We start from the raw sequence: 22127 nt of genomic DNA, 5'->3' as shown, positions 1-22127 counted from the left end.
CAGTGACTCCCCGTGGTGAATTCCCCCGGTTCCCAATAGTCCTGGATGGCGACGTGAGGGCATCAGAAACAATACACAATCTCAACAGTACTAACGAGCTCAGTCTAATGTCTAATGATCCAGCGCTGACTGAAGTCTGGTCACAGCATTAAATACTTAGGTGTCAAAAGGCGGATAATTCGCTGCAGCTAGTGAGCGCTGATTAATCGCCGGTGTGGAGGAACTCATAATGGAGCTACTTCTGGGTCGGCGCTCAAGCTTCCGTGGAAGCGCGGCTCTGTCAGAATGTAAACAGACACAAATGAGCAGGGCGCCCGGCCAGGGCTGGTCAGACCATGGCAAGAGGTAAGGCTGCGTAACAATACTTCTTATGTGTACTGGAAAGAATATGACTTCAGCTACAGTCACAGTAAACAAAATCAACGTTAATATATACACTTAAAATATCAGCAGACCGATTTGAAACTGGCAGCTGTCAGTGACCACTGTGTGACTGTAGTCAGACAATTGAAGCTCCCAAAATCAAGGCCACAAATAGTTTTTAAACAAGATTTTAAGCATTTCTGTGAGTAAGCTTTCTTTCATGATTTATGGGACTAAGAATAGAATCTACCTGATAACTGATGTTGAGCTGGCATGGAATGATTTTTATGACACTTTTATCAAAATTATAAATGAACATGCCCTCATGCGCAAATTTTGAGTAAAATGCAGAAACAACCCTTGGTTTTCTCCCCAGCTCTCCAGTCTACTCAAAAAAAGGGATGTTGCCTGGGCTCAGGCCAGAAAAACAAAATCTGAAGCAGATTGGCTGATTTTTAGACAGCTCAGAAACCGTTCAACTTCCTTAATTAAAAAGGCCAAATCAGAATTCTATCTTTCAAAAACCATTAAACATCTGAACGATCCTAAAAAATTCTGGAAAATAATAAAATCTTCTTATGGGGACATAACTACAAATGAGATGCCAGCCTTTGTTGTAAAAAAAAAACTCCTGCACTTTACCAGAGAAATGTGACATTCTAAACTGCTTTAATGAGCATTTTGTTTCTTCAGGATCTCTATTTGAATCTTTATATCCAGATTTAAAACAGCTTAATCAACAGGAGGCTCTCTCTGCAACCACTCAAACTGAATCTGCGGTTCAGCCCTTCAGTTTTTCTTCACTAAATGTTTTTTGAGGTCCACAGGACTTTAAATCTGTTGGATCTAAATAAATCTGCTGGACCAGGTCAACTTGAGCCCTATTTTCTTAAGTTGGCTGTAGATTTTATAGCAGAACCACTAACTTATATTTTTAATCTTAGCCTCTAGAACAGTGAGATCCCTGTAATATGAAAATTTGCCTATGTTCTCCCTTTGCTGAAAGGAGGTGATCCTTCAGCTCTTAATAACTACAGGCCCATATCTAATTTGTGTGTTCTAGCATAAGTTCTAGAAAAGTTCATTAGTGAACAACTGCAAGACTTTTTGGACAGAAATTCAGTTCTTTCCCAACATCAGTCAGGATTCAGAAAACAACACAGCACAATAACTGCTGCTATTAAAGTGGTTAATGACATCATTGATTTAATGGACTGCAAAAGATACTGTGCTGCTCTTTTTCTTGACTTATCAAAGGCTTTTGATACAGTTGAGCATGCTATTTTATTAAATAGACTAAACAATATTGGTCTACCTGTAAAATGCTGTAAGCTGGTTTTCAAATTACTTGTCAGCAAGAAAACAGTGTGTCCATGCTGCTGGGTCTTCTTCCTCTTTTCTCCAAGTATCCAAAGGAGTTCCGCAGGGCTCCATATTGGGGCCATTGCTATTCTCTCTTTACATAAACAACCTTTGTGATAATTTGTCAAATGCAGCATTTCATCTTTATGCAGATGATACAATTATTTATTGTTCATCCCCTTCAGTAGCACAAACCCTGCAATTTCTGCAGTCTGCCTTTGATCATGTTCAGTCCCATTTAACTCAACTTAAGTTGGTGTTAAATCCAGAGAAATCCAAGTTCATGTTATTCTCAAATGGCAAAGAGTTGTTAGCTACGTCTCCTAAGATTAAAACAATTCAAGGAACTGAAATTGAAATGGTCACATCTTACAAGTATCTAGGGATCATTATAGATCAGAATTTGTCATTTAAAACTCACATTCAAAGGCTTGTGTCGAAGTTAAAACTAAAACTAGGTTACTTTTTTAGAAATCAATCCTGTTTCTCTCTCCAAGTGAGAAAACACTTGATTCATGCAACTTTTTTACCTTTATTGGATTATGGTGACCTGCTTTTTATTAAAGCACCTACCCACTACCTAAAGACGTTGGATACTGTCTACCATTTTGCTTTACATTTTATTACTGGCTGTGGAAATCGTGTACATCATTGTTATTTGTATGATGCTGCTAAATGTCCATCTTTGCATATTCGCAGACTCTCCCATTGGTTGATCTTTATCTATAAATCTCTCCTTGGGCTGGTTCCATCTTATTTATGTGTTTATATGTGTAAAAACCACAACCAATATAGCCTTCATTCTCACAATATAATACAACTGATTGTCCCAAAAATCAGAACAGAATTGGGGAAAAATGCTTTTAAATACGCTGCCCCTGCTTCCTGGAATAATCTGCAGAAGGAACTGAAGTTATCAGAATTGGTTACCTTGGGAGAGTTTAAGTCCAACTGAAAGGAACGAGAGAATAACTCTTTTACTCAGTGTGATTGTTTTTAATGTCACTCTTAATTTGATCTGTAATTTTATATTTTTAACATGTTTGTACGGGATATTGTGTTTGTTTTAAATGATATATACTTATATGGTACATGCATTTTGACTTTTGTTGCCATGATGCCAGGTCTCTCTTGGAAATGAGTTTTGTAATCTCAATGAGATTTTTTACCTGGATAAATAAAGAACTAATAATAATAAACTGTCAGTTAAGCAGTATCAAGGTTTTCCTCAGAAATATGGATTTTGTGATGATGGAAAAGTAACATGGTGATATTTCTTATTTTACATAGGTTTTGCCTACATTTCAGTAGTTTTCTTTTTTTGACATCAATATTAAGATGATGACCAAAAAAAGCCATTTGTGTTAGAAAGTTTTAGAAGCTCCTTGTGTTGAGGAGCTTTATCTGTTTTAGAGACTCTGTGCTCACTATATGTTTTACCTGCTAGTCTTACAAATGCTAAACCTTTAGGATACTTTGGTAAGTTTGGTTTTTCAAGTGTGACATACCTGTAGGTGTGGGGTGCTCTACTGGGGCCCCATCTGCACCATGTGGTCCACATGTGCCAAACATTTCATGCCAGTAACGGGAACCACAGTGGGCTGTCCACCCAGGTCTCACACTGTGTGGCTCACATGATCCCCATGGTAAAGAAAATACAGAACAATGAAAAACAAAGAAACTTGAAGCCACACTTGAGTTGTTTTGCAGTAAGATACACTTTAACTTCCATTTACAGATGTTTTGAATCATTAGCCCCAGCCTCAAATATCTGCAATAGACCGAAAAACGTTTTGTATTTTCCACATTACTCACATTTCCTTGTATGGTGGTTCTTTATTATAAATAATAGGGAAGCAGCTACCTATTGTGGCTAGGTGTGGGTGAACTGTGGGGCTTTGTGGGCAGAACAAACCCATACTTATCCCACTTGGGGGTGTCCACAAGTGCCCAACACCAGGTTTGACCTTTGGAGTTCCTATATGGGTTTTTCATAGAAACAGTGATTTGCTGGGACAGGACAACTCAGTTGCCTATCTGTAGTTCAGCTGCCTGCCTTTCCTTTAAACTTCATTGTGTGTTATCTAGCTTGTTAACCACAAGTAAAACTGTGCAAGACAAAATATATGGAGAATCTTAAGCGATATGCATGTCTCTTTGAAATATGTAAAGAGTGGGCTCTGGCCTGCAGGTCCCAATTTTGATACATGTGCTGGATTGAGCCACTGACCCATGGATAGGTAGATGAAATCTCAGACTATCACCAGTTTTCACCACTGACTGCACCAAATGTCACATTATTTCATTCTGTGCCAAGTTGTGGACACTGTGATGTGATCAGACCTACCTTATGTTTTCTTTCTTCTCTGGTCTTCTTCAGGTGTATTGATCAACAGTATGCCCCCACCTCCATCTTCCTCAAGAAAGTGAAAACTACCACTGAGATCAACATGCTAGCTACAGAAAGCGTGTCTCTGCTGCTTGTCTCACTTCTGTCTTCTTTGTTTCATTGTGAACATTCACTTGCTTTTTCTCTAAAAAACTGCACAATCCTCTATTCTGAAAATTCAAACAATGTGTCAGTTACATGTGCAGAGCGTCATCTCACTGCTATTCCAGATGACATTCCTGGAAATGCAGTATCGCTCAATCTCAGCTCAAATGGCATTTCAAATATTTCCAGGATGGATTTAGGAGGTTTATCTAAGCTTGAAGCTCTATATGTTAAATATAATTGGATTTTACAAATTGATGATGGAACTTTTGCAGACTTGGTAGAGTTAAAAGTTCTCGACTTGGGTGAAAATTCACTCACAGCACTGACAAAAAACATGTTTCAGGGTCTTTCCAAATTAGAGACCCTATCTCTGAACAACAACATTATCTCATTTATCTCCCCTGTGACCTTTCAGCCCCTGGTCATCATACGTGCAGTAGATTTGAGCAACAATTACCTGCATCAAATTTCAGATATTGATTATATTATTAAACTTCCAACTTTACAACATTTGATTATTACTCACAACAACTTTAGTTCTTTTCAGTCAGATGACCTCCATGTAAATACCTCAAACCTACTCACTCTAAGTTTGGATTCAGTGAAGAAGTTCAGCATTACAAGAGACATTTTTCCTCATCTGCAGTCTCTGGACTTGCGAGGCTGGTCCAAGGACACCGAGTGGGAAGTGTCAAACAAGACCTTTTTGAGGAGCCTAACGAGACTGCACATGAGTGAAACTTCTCTTAGCTTTGAAGTGTACAGAGCGATTCTGCAGACTGCTTACTCTCTTCAAGAGCTTCAGATGGATAACATAAAAAAGTGGATAGATGATGGTCTCATTGATGTTGCCTGCCAAATTCCTTCTCTAAGAACTGTTGATGTGAGAAATAGTGGAATTCGCACCATAAAAGAGAACATGCTGCAGTCTTGCTCTAACCTTACTGAGCTCAACTTATCATTTAACCTTATAAACAGCATGGCTGATAATGCACTCCAGTCAATGACACAGCTCAGAAGCCTGATATTACAAAATAATGAACTGTCCAAACTGCCAGTTGCCGTCCAAGGACTCACCACACTGGAAGTCTATGACCTTAGTTCCAATGACATCAGTGAACTTTACTGTCCTTACTTCTGGAATTTAACAAGCCTAACAATACTCGATCTGAGCCACAATGAAATATCCTATATCTTTGACTGTGTTTTTCAAAATTTAAACAATTTGAAAATCTTAAATCTTGAAAACAACAAGATTGTGTCATTTATAGATACATTCAAAGATAAATTACAGACATTGGAGTTTTTGAATTTGAGAAATATTGATATCATGAATTTCATTCAAGGAGATTTTCATAGTCTGTCTTCCCTTCAATATTTGTATATAGACTTAGACAAGTGTGACAGTGTTGATGAAGGAGGGTTCGAAGGACTTGATAACCTCCAGATTCTTTATCTGTTAGGTGATAATTATTTTTATGACCATTTCAGTGGACTGTCAAACTTAAACACTCTGATCTTAAATGTTGTTCAAAGCCAGACCCATAACAGCTCTAAACAAAGGGATAGGCCTTTCTCAAATTTACAAAGATTGAAGGAACTTGTTATCAAGGTTTATAGAGGATATTACGATATTTCAAAAGATGTTCTCAGTGGTTTGACTTCTTTAGAGTACTTAATAACAGAGGCATACTTCATGGGATCTTTGCACCCAGACACATTTAAACACACACCGCAACTGAAACGTCTTACGATTACTTACAGCGAGCTTTCAGTTTTAACATCTGACGTGTTCTTGCCAATTCCAAACCTGATGAAACTCGACCTCTCCAACAATAAACTGCGGTCTTTGGATTTTCTAGCAGAGGCCAAACTGTCAGTACTCAGGTGGCTAAACATCAGTGACAATGAATTGTTTATAATTAGTGAAACAGTCATCCGATCCCTTCCAGGCTTGACATATCTGGATCTGTCTGCTAACCTTTTAACATGTGAATGTTCTAATTACGGTCTTATCCAGTGGATTCAAGGCAGCAAACAGACACAGGTTGTTAATGCACATCAGTACACTTGTGCGTTTCCTGTTAGCCAACGGGGAAACAAATTCCTGGACTTTGGTTTTGACTCCTGTTGGATAGATGCTGCCTTGCTCTGCTTCCTTTTTAGCTCTAATCTAGTTATGCTTACTCTCCTTGCATCCTTCATCTACCACTTCCTGAGGTCACACCTCACCTATGCCTATTACCTCTTCCTGGCCTTTCTCTATGATAATAAGAGGAGGAGGAAAGGTATTCCTCACAGCTATGATGCCTTTGTCTCCTACAATGTTCATGATGAAGCTTGGGTCTACGGAGAGTTGCTTCCAGAGCTGGAGGGTCAACAGGGATGGAGACTCTGTCTGCACCACAGAGACTTTGAACCAGGTATAGATGATTATCATTAGCCTCTTTTTTTCTATTTTTCTATTTTTCTATTTTTAGATCAATATTTAATGGAGCTACCACACAAACTCTGTCTCATCTTTCCTTTAAACACTATTGTTGCCACTCTAAACTTGTACTGACAAAGATCAGGGTTTCACACCACTGCTTTTTGTTTTGTTTTGTTCAAATTTTTACTACAATACCTTTAAAACAAAAACAAATGGCTGATATGATGTCAAACAAGAATACCAATCACACATGACCCACAAAACAAAATTTGAATGCTAGATCTAGATATTTTAAGACTGACTATCTGGACAAAAGCTGCAAACTGATCTTTAAACCTCTAAAAGTAGACTTTAGATGTGCTGCTCAACTTTCAAAGCATCCTACATGTAGGAAAATGAAAGATACAGTTACAGAAAACGTACACTTAAGATTGGTCGAGTTTTTTGCTGAAATCATGAAGTTGTGTTTCACATAAAAGAATACAGAAGTACAAAAACATCTGAATTCCAGAAAATATAAAAATTAAAGTCTGAGTCAGCACCAGTTATTACCCCAGAAGCTTATTGAATTGTACATTGCTTGTCCGTTACTCAAAAAGTCCCACCAAAGGCTGTGACTGGAATTTAGACACTACTGTAGATCCTGCTATTCTCAAAAAGTGAGAATTTTTTAACTTATAGAAAAGGTTACATTTTATGTTATTTACCAGTGCTGTTTTAAGTAGTAAATGTTAAAACTAGAAAAATGCTGACATGGTGGATGTCTCAGATTTTTGTTTAACGTCTCAGATTTTTGTTTAACGTCTCAGATTTTTGTTTTTACAGGTATGCCCATCGTCGAAAACATCACAGAGGCCATCTATAGCAGCAGGAAGACTATCTGTGTGATCAGCCAGCATTACCTGCAGAGTGAGTGGTGCTCCAAAGAAATCCAGATGGCCAGGTATGGTTACCAACTCTTTGTTCTTACATGTAATGATGTCGCCAGTTTCTACACTGATTAATCTGTGTGTGATGTCTTTAGCTTCCGTCTGTTCGATGAGCACAAGGATGTGCTGATCATGGTGTTTCTGGAGGACATACCAGCCAAGCAGCTGTCTCCTTACTACCAAATAAGGAGTCTGGTGAAGAGGAGCTCTTACTTGAGCTGGCCACAGGCTGGTCAACACACTGGAGTCTTCTGGCAGAAAATACGACAAGCTCTCTCGAGAGAAGAAAACCCTGCTGAGCACACGTGCCTCCGCACTGGACACCAGAGAGTCATCCACTGAAGTTTGCCTGAGGTGGAAAAATCATTGTTTGTCTGTAAAAAGCAGATATAATTATTGCAAATGAGAATAAATCAGGGTATGCTTTACAGTGAGACTGACAAGTTGCTCTCCTTATCCTTTGGTATTCTAAGGAGCTTGGAAAGAAAGCGTCTGGACTTCAAGTTGCTTGAAGATGTTTCACCTCTCATCTGAGAAGCTTCTTAAGTTCTAGGGTCAAATGGTGGAGAGTCCCAGATTTAAGCCCTGTGGGAGTGTCCCTCCGAGAGGGACAATGGACCCTCTAATGATCCTCTACCTAATCACACGAGCCAAGGTGTGAAGACGAGTGTAGGTCACAATCAGCCAAGGTTTTGGGTGAGCTCATTGTGAAACCTAGCCCCACCCTATCATGTGATTTCCTGAGGTCAGATGGCCCAGGATATCCTTTGGTATCGATGTCAGATTCACCCCCTTATGTTCAAAATACCAAAATGAAGATTGCACACATGCTCAACTTGAGGCTTCATAATGGGGCTTCTCCAGCTGGTGGATAATGCTGTGGTGGCTCCATCCATCTTTCATATACAGTTTATGTAAAGAACAAGCATAGTTGTGTTTAGAGCCAAAGGTGCAAATATAAATATAAAAATGCGGTTAGGGTTGTACATATGTTTCATATCGTTATATTTAACTACTAATCAAAAGTCCTGATAATAGAACATATCAATCCGCTGTAATTTTAAAACCATACATGGAAGATTATGGCCTTTGTGACAGTTGGAATTTAAACCACCCTGATGATCAAGAATTCACTTACTTTTCCCAAGTCCATCATTCATCATCGAGAATAGATTTTCCCCCCAGCCAGTAATTCCCTTCATCCAGATACATCAGAAACACAATTCCACTCAAGGGCAACAAGCGATCATGCACCTGTCTCTTTCAAACTCAATAAAAAATGGCAACAAAAATCGACCACCTGATGGCTCTTGAACACATCTTTGCTAAAAGACTAGGACTTAATAATATTTTAAAGAGAATGGACATCCTTCTTGGAAATAAATGATTCTCCGAACACCTCTCAACTTCAGCTATAGCTGTTTTCAGGGGGCAGGATTATCTCATACTCATCCTATAAAAAGGACAAAGACAGAATTAGAAAACAATTTGGAAGAAAAAATTAAATTGTTGAAAAGAAATTGCACAGCCAACCCTTCTGAAAAGCTGGTGTGTGATTTAAGAAAACACGGACTTGATTTAAATGTTTTGTTAAACACAAAATCACAGTTTCTTATACAGCGGTTGACACATGAGAAATCTGAATACAATAATAAATAAATCAGATAAATATGTGGCAAACCTACTTAAGCAAAAAAAAACAAAACAAAAATCAAGTACAGTTATCAAAGACTCAGCAGGGAAACCTTTTCATTATCTTCCAGATATAAATAATGTTTTTAGGACATTTTAGATGCATCTATACACTTCTGACCATGACCCAAATATGGAAGACATTCACAAATTTGTGAGTGCTATAGATCTGTCTATTTTAACATAAGATCAAGGTACGATGTTGGATAAACCTATAGCTCTAGAAGAACTATTCTTAATCAAATACTCAGTAACAAGGCATCTAGCCCAGATGGCGTCCCTGCTGAGTTCTACAAACATTTCTGGCCAACCCTGTCCTCGCTATTTATTAGAATGGTTAAAGAATTTATGATTATGTCTAGAATTCCTCCTATCATGAATACTGCAATGATGTTGCAGTAACCTGTTGTTAAAACCAGAGAAAGATCCCAATCAGCCAAATGGTTTTAGGCCACTTTCTCTGTTAAATACAGACATTAAAATTATAAGCAAAGTTCTTGCATCCCATTTAGAAAATGTAATTCCAGCCCTTATCCATCCTGACCAGACTAATCTTATCAGTCGATGCAGAAAAAGCATTTGACAAAATCAGCTGGAAATTTCTGTTTGCGTGACTATGAGTTATAGTTATTTCCCATATTCTTGTTATAATTGTGTTATTGCTATCATTGTCCTTATTATGATTATTGGTGATGATGGTGAAAAAACTGAGTTAATTTTGCCTTAAGTATTATTCTGATTATTGTAATAATTCTCTCCTCAACTGCATTAATCCTGGACTGAATAGAAATTAATGCACTCACACTCGTATTTTTCTGTAAGTTCCCTAATCTATCCTCCTCTACTCTGCATGTTGTACATTTCGTGATAATAAGAAAATAGGGGAAAAAAGAAACATTTAAAATTTTACTTGTTAGGAATTAAAATTATACTTATATTTCAAATGCTAAATGTATTGTTCTTTTTTCTCAGTTTACATTGTTTGTATTTACACATATGATTAATTTAACAACTGTTACAAAATAATAACTAGTATGTTTTCCTGTTACTAACATTCATACTAACAACTGTGACACAAATATGTCTTTGGTATCCTAATGCTTACAGGACTTAATGTCCTTAATTACATTTAATCTTTGGTTTAATCTTCACAACAGCCCACAGCAAGTTTCCCTAGTGCTTTACCTGCCTGTCACCACTAACTGAGGGCTTGAGTGAGAGACAGTACTTTCATCTTAGACGCATCAGTCATTTCAATTCATTTTTTTCTTATTTTTCACAACAGCAAAAGAATAGGAGTAACTAACAGTTTTATATGGTTGTTAATGTTAAATGGTATGCTATGTACTATATAATTTTACTGTAAAAACTGTAAATGTGAGAGTGGTCTGTTGCTCAGTGAAAATGGCTTTTTTCTTTGCAGTTTCACAGTTTTGAAAAAGGTTCAAGTTGTTATCATTTGCATGTTTCCTCATGAAAACAAAACTCAATAATAAATAAACAATATAATTATTAAGCCTGTCACTAATAAAAAGCAAATCTAGAGAGAGAGATAGCGTGATAAGAGATAACTCTTTATTGTCATTGCACAGTCTTACCTAGTACAACGAAAGTGGAAACTGTCCCCAGGTCGGCACTACGCACAACACAACACAACACAGTAACTTAAGTCTGCAGTCAGCAGAGACTAATTAGTGTCATTGTCCTGGGTTGGTGACCCAGTGTTTTTCTGTTTTGTATTATTTATCTGTAATTTCATGATGTGTCTTTTTAGTTCTTTCGGTATGGGTTCTGTCCTGTATCTTGTAATTCCCTGCCTGTGTGTTCCCTCTGTGTAAAGCCCGTGTTTCTTAGTCTGTCTTTGCATGTGTGTTGAGTTTGCGGCCTCCCTGTTTCGTCAGATTCATTAGGTTCAGCTGTGTCTTCCTCCTGTGTGCAGTTTCCTTGTTTCCCTCTGTGTGCATTTATAGCATGTCTCCTCTTATGTGCGTTACTGGTCTGTCTGTGTTTCTCCCTAGTTGATGTTCCCTGTGTACCCCTGCTCTAAATCCCCTCGCGCTTTAGGTTTGTTAGTGATGGTTCCCTGTTTATTGGTTTTCCCTGTGTAAGTTATCCTTAGTGTCCGTCCATGCTTACTTCGTCTCTGTTTATATCCTTACCTCACTAATAAAGCTAACTCGCATCACAGCCGTGCCTACATTTTGGGTCCTCTCTCACGCCACACAGCTTGCCTCGCTAGCCATGACAGTACGGACCAGTCAAAATGGACCCAGCGACACTCATCACATCAGAGGAGCTCTGGAAAGACACCATTGATTCTGTGGCAAGACTGATCAACCTGTGGCTAGATCTTCCAGAGGGGGAGTTTCGTGGTGCTGTAGCAAGCCGGCTACAGTAACTGGTTTCTGGCCTCCCCTGGCTACTTGGTTCACTTCACCCACTCGCACAGGATTTCCTCCTCAACACACTCCATCTTCACCCCCCAGCTGCTTCCGGTTCCCTCCCCAGCCCGGCAGAGAATGTTCTGCCCGGTTCACCAGAGAAGTTGCGGCCCGGCCCGCTGAATGTGGTGTTGCTCGGACCTTTCGGAGCCGTCTCCAAGGAGGAAGCGGCAGCTGTGCTGCAAGCACAGCAGCCGGCTGTTGTGAGTGAAAGGGACACTTGTTCTGTGTTTGCCTTTTCTGAGCCTACATTGAGTGTGAAAAACTGTAGTCACTCTGCTTCTTCCGAGCCTGGAGTTAAAATCACCAGGACTGTTAATTTAAAAACTGAGAATGTTAAGGACTTCTGTTGATCTGCATCTGTTCACTCAGAGCAGAGAGCTAATTTCACAAAGACTGTTTTCATTGAGCCTGCTCCTCTGTCGATCTGTGTTTCTACTCGGCCTTTAGCGCAGCCTGCAGTTCTGTTACCTGGTCAGGTTGCAGCTCAACCTTCAGTTCAGTCATTAGCTCAGTCGCGTATTCAGCCTCCATCATTAACTTCTTCTTGTTGGCCAGAGGACTCCACGCCTGCTGGTTCTTCTTCCTGTCAGCCAGAGGACTCTGCGCCTGCTGGTTTTTTGCTGCAAAACAAAAAACTGCCCTTTCGTGTTGGTGGAAAATGCATGTCGACCAATCAAAAATGATATGACTGATGTACATGATATATATGTGTGGGCCACCTCTGGCAAACCAGATCTGGGCCGTCATTGTTTGCGGTATGTTGGCCACATGTAAGCACATTGTGTGGGCCAGATCCGGGCCATACCAATTTTGCTATGTGGGTAAATGCAATGTGGTGTATAAACAAATTGTGAGTGAAGAAGATACACACTTAGCATAGGCCTGTTGTGTTGGTTAAGGGTTAAGCCTGTATGCCAGGGGTCTCAAACTCAAATGAGCCGCGGGCCACTTCTGGCACCGTCATCTCATTGGAGGGCCACTTTAGTGTCCAAGTAGTACAAAAAAACAAACGTAAAAAACACCCACTAATATTTCCTAAAGTGTAGTGTTTTGTTTGTTTTATTTAATTCCAAATATTGTGTAACAAGACAAAATTGCGAACATGAACGCAATTTTTTTCTCAATCTTAACTATCTGAAGCCTTTCAGTTTCAGTTTCATTTGTCATACGCAAGTTAGCGCAGGGTCAACATTGCAATGAAATGTATTTGACGAGCAGAAGAACATTGAACTACCAAATAAACAGCTCTTTCTGGCCAGACACGTGGCAGCACTTTTGCTACAATTTTGTTTGTATTTAACAAAATAAAAATGCAGGCATAAGCGTACACATTAGTTTTCGACTGCAAGTGAAAATTGTTTTCTTTCCAAATAAATCTCTCACTGAACTAACACAGCCCTCAACATGTTTTCACTCTCTTGTTACCTCGGCCAGGTCCGCAGCTCCGAACCGTGGTAAGGAGACCTCTGGCTAATACTTTGGGTTCCATGTCGGGCTCGTAGCCGGGAACTAGCTTTACTGTCTGGGTCAACTTTGCTAGCGAGAGACAGAAAGAGGCATTGAAAGGCTGCTCCAGCAGAACTTTATTGTTTCGGAGGAAAACACGAATACAGTGTACAGTCGAGTCTTAATAGCTTACTGGGCTCGTCAGGCACTCTTTTTGGCTGCAGTGGTTATTTTTATATTTACATGCTTCCATCTCCCGTTTCTGCTCGGTAGCACCTCATACTCTTCACTTTCCTTTTTCTCCCTCCCTCACACTCAGACACACACAGCGGGAGGGGCGGTCCCACACATTCTCCTTGCAGCAAGGACTACACCGCCCATGAGGCCACAGTCTTAAAGGCCCATGCCTGTAACACTCTGCTGTCGTATTAAATCATTTTTTGTATAATAATTTTTAAAAAAATATTTCTTCACATCAATATGTGGGCCGCAAGTAGAGGTGATGTGGGCTGCAAATGGCCCGCAGGCCGCGAGTTTGAGACCCCTGCTGAATGCTATGTGTCTTCTCTCATTCAGGTGCCTAATGAGTTTTGTGGTTTCTGGTGTGGAAGGGTGTGCTGTGTTTTAGATAATATAGTGGTATATAGCAACACCTGGCAAGATCATCTTAGGGGCATCTGGGCTTTCCTTGATTCCATAACTTCGGACAATCTTACAGTGAACCTTGCCAAGTGTGAGTTTGCTAAGGCCACTTTGACTTACTTGGGTAAGGTGGCTGGACAGGGCCAGGTACATCCAGTAAGAGCTAAAGTGGAAGCTACTGATCACTTCGATTCTCCCACTACTGAGAAAGAACTTCCACAATTTCTTGGAATGGTGGGTTATTATTGTGGGTTTTGTGAGAATTTCTCTGCAGTGGTTGCTCCTCTAACTGACTCCTTAAGTCCCAAGGTTATGTTCCAATGGTCATATCACAATCAGACAACCTTTGAGGATGTCAAGGCTATCCTTGCCTCTGCTCCAGGGCTTGAGAGACCCCATCTCAGAGATTCTTTCCAACTGAAGGTAGACGCTAGCAAAGTGGATGCTGGGGCAGTATTGTTGCATCAGGATGCAGCAGGTATTGAGCTACTTCTCCCACAAGTTTTATTCCTGCCAGTTTTGGAAAAGGAAACTCTTGCTTCAATTCTGGCTTTGAAACATTTTGAAGTATATTTGGGTAGTGGTAGAGTCCTCTCATGGCATAAGAATCCAACTCAGCACTTGATGACATGGCACATACTTTTACAGCCTTACCATATGCACATCTGACACCTGAAGGCTTCGGAAAATGTGATGGCTGACACTCTGTCTAGAACTTAATGTTCATCATAGTATGTCTTTTTTTAGTTTAAACAATTTCTGGTGTTTCCATCTTCTATCCTCTTAAATATGCTTCATAACTACCAAATTATTGCTAGGGATGTTGGTGAGTAGTACAGTTGGTGTAAATGGGAACTGAGTTTTCACTGGTGCACTGATAAGCACATTTTAACTTCATGTGACTCATGGGTAGCACTGTCAATTGTCCTCATTTCACCCTGACTTACTGACATTTCTGTTTCACCTTTTGTAAATAAACTTTAATAAATAATCATATCTTTATATCGTTCATATCTTAATTGTGTAAACTCCTTTTTGTTGCAAGCAAGAGTCAGGTGATGCAACAGAGATTGTGTTTTGGACAAAAACAGTGAAGATTACACAATGAAATAACTCTTTATCAAAAAGGTTTTTAATTAAACAGGCTACATAAAACATCAGCATCATAATAGAAAAAGGAAATGATACGATACAGCAGTGAGAGCTAAAACCCTTTCTGATTTAACAGTCTAACTTCCCCATTAGTCAGACGGAAAAAAAGCCAATTTCCACTGTTGTCTTCCTCAGATTAATAGCACTTGCAGCGCATCCACTCTGAGTTCAGGCCAGTTTCATGTCTCAAGGAAAGACTTATGAAAGAGGTAAGACTCTGTTTATAAACCCTAACAATATCATTCGCGTTTACTGGAAAAAAAATATGACACAAATGTGGTCACATTAAATCAAAAAATCTGTTATTTTGTTTTAGAGCTGTTGAGATGTAGCTGACATTAAAACACACACTTAAAAAAATCTCAGTGATTAAAATCAATATCAGTTAAGCAGTATCAAGGTTTTTCTCAGAACTGGATTTTGTAATGATGGAAACCTAGCACACTGAACTGTCTTATATTTATTTTTATTATCTATGTTGCATTTATATGTTGTTTGCGCTTTGGTTTTTTTGAGAGTAATATTGATGTCAATGGCCAAGAAAATGCTTTTTTATAAGAAAGCTACAGATTATTGGTTTTGAAAAAACAAATCAAAATTTGTACAATTCAAGGGAAAGAAATTTGTGCTACTTAGATGAAACCCTCAAGCTGGCTGAGCCTGTGTCCATTAGATAATCCAGCCCATACTGTCACCAAAGCCAGTAGCTCCATGGTGTAATGGTTAACTCATTTCCCTTTCAAGTCAAGTTATAATGTGGTTGACTCATAATGATGTTCTTAGGCCCAGATAAATGACAGTGTTGTATCAGGAAGAACATGTGATGCAAAATCTGTGCCAAATCAAACATACCGATTCTCCCACAGTGAATCATCTCAGAGATCTACCCTTTGAATTTGATTCGATTCAGTTTTATTTATATGGCGTCAAATTACAACAATGGTTGCCCCAAGGTGCTTTATATTGTAAATTAAAGACCAAGACAATAATACACAATACAACCCCAACTTTCAGACAAGCCCTGAAGAGCAAGCACTTTGGTGACAGTCGGAAGGGGAAAAAAACTCCCTTTTAACAGGAAGAAACCTCTGGTAAAACCAGGCTGAGGGAGGGATGTCCATCTGCCACAACTGGTTGGGAGTGAGTAGAGGGAGACATGATAAAAGACATGCTCTGGAAGAGCCAGAGATTCATCGATCCATCCACCCATCCATCCATCCATTCATCTTCTTCCACTTATCCGGTGCTAGGTTGCGGGGGCATCAGCATAACCAGCGAAGCCCAGACCTCCCTCTCCCCGGCCACTTCCTCCAGCATATCTGGGGAAACAACTAGGCGTTTCCAGGTCAACCAAGAAATATAATCTCTCATGTTATCCTGGGTCTGCCCTGTGGCCTTCTCCTGTGGAGCACCTCACCAAGGAGGTGAAAATATTAATCCCAGTGTAATTAAGGCGGGATGCCAGTAAAAACTGGGGAGCTGTGATGTCATCAAGTACACTCCCATTCCAATTGTAGAATGATAGCGCTGCATTCTCGGGAAGTTCGGACTTACGAAGTATGGACTTGCGTACTTGAGTATTGAGAGATGGCCTTAGTGCTATAATAGACCGGTAACCTGTGTTGTGGCCATTTTTGTTGAATGCTTATAAATCGCAATTTTTATTAATTTTTCTTTTTTCTTTAAAGTTGTAGGAATATGCTGACCTAGTTTTGTTATGTAAATTTGTAATTAATTTTTGGAACAGTTTTTGGAAAGTGTTTGGCTTATTAGTTTATGGACCCTCCCGTTAATCAAGGGATTAAGAGCACCCTGAAGGGGTGTGGTAAAGATGTTTTTTGTTTGCCAAATGTCAGATGGGATGACGGGAGGGTTTAAAAAATGATTTTTTGACCACTTTTTGAAGTTGTGAAAGCAAATTAAGTTAACTTTCATTTAATTTTAAGTTGTAAGAAATTATTTGGTTGATTTTTGTTTATAATTTTCCACGAAATAAACGCCATATAATTTTAAACAGTGAAGTCAGAAGTGCGTTCTAAAACAAACCTTCCGTTGCCACCTACGGCCTTTTCTTGGACTTTTTTGGTGTTTGGAACATAAAAGGCCGTGACAACCTGTTCAGGGTATACCCCACATTTTACCCTATGATAGCTAGGACAAGATCCAGCACCCCCTGTGATGCTGATAAAGACAACCAGAGGAGACTGGGTGGAAGGATGGATGGATTGACCTTTCTGCAATTCTGAAATCTGTCTAACTTCCCTCTGTGCTGCCTTGATGTTGGTCTTGCTGTTCTTTGTGGCTGTTATTAGTCAAGCATCTCAGGGATCACTGTAGCTGTGTCATAGACCAGCTAGTTGGTTTCACTAACGGTAATGCTGCATTCACATGTGCTAGTAGACATTTACAGGGTAATTCACGTAATCTTGGTAATAAGCACAGAGGGTCCAGGTTTAGCCAACTTAGCCATGATCTTCTCTTTCAGGTCAACTGCTCTCACATTCAACATACCAGTTGTTTATGGGGCTTGCCACCTGATCTTGGAGGGTGGAGATAATTATATCTCACTCCTGACTTTAAATCCTGGCTCCACCTTGCCACAGCATTTGTGTTCTACTTCATCCTTCTCTAGCTGTGATAGCAGTTACTTGCGTATCACTGAGCTACTAGTTGTTTTGATGTTAGTCTTGTTAGTCTCGGTGGGTTTCAATTTGTATCCTCTTCATGTAACTTTCTGGATTAGATGAAGCTTTCACTGAAGTTAAATGTATAGTAGGATTCCAGGAGTTCACTATTCTGATTTGTTGTTCCAGTAAACCTCTGAGACATACCGATCAGAGGTGAGTCTCAGAGGTTTACTGGAACAACAAATCAAAATCACTAATTGTTCATCACTAATTTTTCATCACTAGTTGCAGCAAATCTCACGTTGTTTTATTCTGTGCTAAAATGATGACACAGTAATGTAATCAGACTAATACCTTCAATTTTATTTCTTATCCTGCCCGACTCAGGTGTATTGAACAACAGAATACCCCCATCTCTAAGTGAAAACAGCACTGCTTCCCAACATCAACATGCTAGCTACAAGAGTTTGGCCTCTGCTGCTTTTCTCAATTCTTTTGTGTTTCTTTCATTGTGAACATTTACTTGCTTTTTCACTGAAAAACTGCACAATTATCTATACAGAAAAATCTAATGTGTCAGTCACTTGCACAGAGCGTTACCTCACTGCTATTCCAGATGACATTCCCAAAAATACAGTATTGCTAAATCTCAAGTCAAATTACATTTCAAATATTACCAGGATGAATTTGGAAGGTTTATTCAAGCTTGAAGTTCTAAATTTGGAAAAAAATTGGATTTCACAAATTGATGATGAAGCTTTTGCAGACTTGGTAGAGTTAAAGGTTCTCATCTTGAGTATAAATAGGCTCGCAAAACTGACAGAAAACATGTTTCAGGGTCTTTCCAAGTTAGAGACACTGTCTCTGGACTGGAACCAGATCTCATTTATCTCCCCTGTGGCCTTTCAGCCCCTGGTCACCGTACGCTCAGTAGATTTGAGCTATAACCTGCTGCATCAAATTTCAGATATTGATCACATTATTAAACTCCCAACCTCACAACATTTGTTTGTATGTTACAACAACTTTTCTTCGTTTCAGTCCGATGACCTCCATGTAAATACCTCAAACCTACTCACTCTATGTTTGGATTCAGTGAAGAAGTTCAGCATTACAAGAGACATTTTTCCTCATCTGCAGTCTCTGGACCTGCGAGCCTGGACCGGGGACATCGAGTGGGAAGTGTCAAACAAGACTTTTTTAAAGAGTCTAACGAGACTGCACATGAGTGGAACTTCTCTTAGCTTTGAGGTGTACAGAGCGATTCTGCAGACTGCTTACTCTCTTCAAGAGTTTCAGATGGATAACATGAAAAAGTGGATAGATGATGGTCTCATTGATGTTGCCTGCCAAATTCCTTCTCTTAGATCTCTGAATGTAAGCAGTAGTGAGATTCACACCTTAAAGGAGAACATGCTGCAGTCTTGTTCTCACCTAACTAACCTCAATTTATCATTTAACCTTATAAACAGCATGGCTGATAATGCACTCCAGTCAATGACACAGCTCAGAAGCCTGATATTACAAAATAATGAACTGTCCGAACTGCCACTTGCCATCCAAGGACTCACCACACTGGAAGTCTATGACCTTAGCATCAATGACATCAGTGAACTTTACTGTCCTTACTTCTGGAATTTAACAAGGCTAACAATACTTGATCTGAGCCACAATCATATATCCTATATCTCTGAGTGTGTTTTTGAAAATTTAAACAATTTGAAAATCTTAAATCTTGAAAACAATAAGATTTCATCATTCGATTATTCTTTTAAATTTAAATTACAGACACTGGACTTTTTGTATTTGAAAAACAATGAGCTTATAAATCTCTTTCAAGGAGTCTTCAGTAATCTGTCTTCCCTTCGTTATTTGAATTTAGATGTACGCATGTGTAACAATGTTGAGGAAGGAGGGTTAAAGGGACTCTATAACCTCCAATTCCTTCTTATGCAAGGTGATATTTATTTTTATGAGCATTTCAGTGGACTGCCAAACTTAAGCACTCTGATCCTAAATGTTGTCTCTAGCCTGCCACATAACAGCTCCAAACAAAGCGATAACCCTTTCTCAAATTTACCCAAACTGAAGAAGCTTCATATCAAGGTTCATAGAGGTTATTACGATATTTCAAAAGATGTTCTCAGTGGTCTGACTTCTTTAGAGTACTTAATAACAGAGGCATACTTCATGGGATCTTTGCACCCAGACACATTTAAACACACACCACAACTGAAACGTCTTACGATTACTTACAGCGAGCTTTCAGTTTTAACATCTGACGTGTTCTTGCCAATTCCAAACCTGATGAAACTCGACCTCTCCAACAATAAACTGCGGTCTTTGGATTTTCTAGCAGAGGCCAAACTGTCGGCACTCAGGTGGCTCGATGTCAGTAACAATGAATTGTTCGTAATTAGTGAAACAGTTATCCAATCCCTTTTAACCATGAAATATCTGGATCTGTCTGCTAACCTTTTAACATGTGAATGTTCTAATTACGGTCTTATCCAGTGGATTCAAAGCAGCAAACAGACGCAGGTTGTTGATGCACATCAGTACACTTGTGCGTTTCCTGTTAGCCAACGGGGAAACAAATTCCTGGACTTTGGTTTTGACTCCTGTTGGATAGATGCTGCCTTGCTCTGCTTCCTTTTTAGCTCTAGTCTAGTTGCGCTTACTCTCCTTGCATCCTTCATCTACCACTTCCTGAGGTCACACCTCACCTATACCTACTACCTCTTCCTGGCCTTTCTCTATGATAATAAGAGGAGGAGGAAAGGTATTCCTCACAGCTATGATGCCTTTGTCTCCTACAATGTTCATGATGAAGCTTGGGTCTACGGAGAGTTGCTTCCAGAGCTGGAGGGTCAACAGGGATGGAGACTCTGTCTGCACCACAGAGACTTTGAACCAGGTATAGATGATTATCATTAGCCTCTTTTTTTCTATTTTTAGATCAATATTTAATGAGGCTAGCACACAAACTCTTTGTCTTCTTTCCTATAAATACAATTGTTGCTTTTTGTTCTGCTTTTCAGTGGTACCGAAAAAGATCAAGTTTTGACACCACAGTATCTTTTTTTTTTCTCTTTGACAGCACTGCAAAAATATAAACAGCATCTATAGTGTCAAAACAAAAATACCAATGACATGTGAAATGTCATTGGTAAATGAAACGTTTACTCTGGAAGAACTACAGTTAAGATTTTTTTTTTTTTTTTTTTTTTTGCTGAAACCATGAACAAGCCACTAGAAGGCCATGTGTACCCAAAGCTTTAACTAAATTGAAACATCTAAGTTTCTTCCATATTTATAATCTTTAAACATGAAAATACTTTCATTGTTTTTTTACTGCATTGAAAAGAGAAAAGCACCAAAGATGCATTACGCACTTACAGGCCTCTAAGAAAATCTTCACTAAATTAGATTTCGGCAAACATAAAAGTTGAATACTGTAGAATCTTTTAGCAGCTGCCATTAGTAAATTGGGCACTTTTAGACAGACTTTAAAAATGTTTAGCCAGAGACAATCATCCATCTCCACTGTTCTCCGTTGAGCTTGTCAACTGTTCCAATCCAATACAAATATGTGTAGCTGCCCAATTAACAAAGTATAGACTTAAGAATTTCACAAAAGAAAATTATAGATTCTCATTAGCTGGAATTTGATTCAGCATCAGTTTTAGCTAAATTTTATGCAACTTACCTGTGTCATTTTAGAACACAATGCTGACATGTTTGATGTGTCAGATTTTTGTTTTTACAGGTAAGCCCATCATAGAAAATATTACAGAGGCCATCTATTGTAGCAGAAAGACTATCTGTGTGATCAGCCAGCATTACCTGCAGAGTGAGTGGTGCTCCAAAGAAATCCAGATGGCCAGGTATGGTTACCAACTCTTTGTTCTTACATGTAATGATGTCACCAGTTTCTACATTGATTAATCTGTGTGTGATGTCTTTAGCTTCCGTCTCTTCAATGAACACAAGGATGTGTTGATCATGGTGTTTCTGGAGGACATACCAGCCAAGCAGCTGTCTCCATACTACCAAATTAGGGGTCTGGTGAAGAAGCGCAGCTACCTGAGTTGGCCACAGGCTGTTCAGCACACTGGAGTCTTCTGGCAGAAAATACAACAAGCTCTCAAGAGAGAAGAAACCCCTGCTGAGCACAGGTGCCTCCTCACTGGACGCCAGAGAGTCATCCAGTGAGATTTAACGCAGGTGGAAAAATCACAGATTGTATATATATATATTGTATATATAAACAGAGGGGTCACGCTAATGCAGGAGTGGCTAAACATGCATTACTTCTAATGCCCCTGCTGGGCATTAGAAGTGTGGCTTCAATAAGGTTGCTTGTCGAAGTCTATGGGTAAACAGCCCTATAGTGCCTTGACCTGTGACCTCAGCAACACTTTGTTGTCTAGTGGACTTTCCTGGAGTTTATGGACTCAGTCAAACGTGTCAAGTCTTATTTCATGTTGTCTGTTTTATAAATGTAGAACTCAATGTAACAAGAATTATATGTGCATTTTT

The 22127-nt window shown here is 39.3% G+C and overlaps 2 protein-coding genes across 2 annotated transcripts; both read left to right on the top strand.

The window, feature by feature from the left end:
• Positions 1-229: 229 nt before the first annotated feature.
• On the top strand, positions 230-8122 carry LOC134623751 (toll-like receptor 13). Its single transcript, XM_063468775.1, has 5 exons — positions 230-345; positions 4106-6645; positions 7479-7596; positions 7678-7936; positions 8056-8122. The coding sequence occupies exons 1-4, from the start codon at positions 230-232 to the stop codon at positions 7922-7924; spliced, it is 3021 nt and encodes a 1006-aa protein (XP_063324845.1). The 3' UTR covers positions 7925-7936; positions 8056-8122.
• A 9913-nt stretch (positions 8123-18035) lies between these two features.
• Positions 18036-21800, top strand: LOC135932655 (toll-like receptor 13). The gene is made up of 3 exons (XM_065470190.1): positions 18036-20502; positions 21355-21472; positions 21554-21800. Exons 1-3 carry the CDS (start codon positions 18036-18038, stop codon positions 21798-21800), a joined length of 2832 nt encoding a protein of 943 aa, XP_065326262.1.
• The last annotated feature ends 327 nt before the right edge of the window (positions 21801-22127 follow it).

This window comes from Pelmatolapia mariae, linkage group LG3_W (assembly GCF_036321145.2).
Source record: "Pelmatolapia mariae isolate MD_Pm_ZW linkage group LG3_W, Pm_UMD_F_2, whole genome shotgun sequence".
NCBI classification, from domain to species: domain Eukaryota; kingdom Metazoa; phylum Chordata; class Actinopteri; order Cichliformes; family Cichlidae; genus Pelmatolapia; species Pelmatolapia mariae.
Note: the sequence above shows the minus strand (reverse complement) of the source record. Positions and strands in the feature narration are given on the sequence as shown.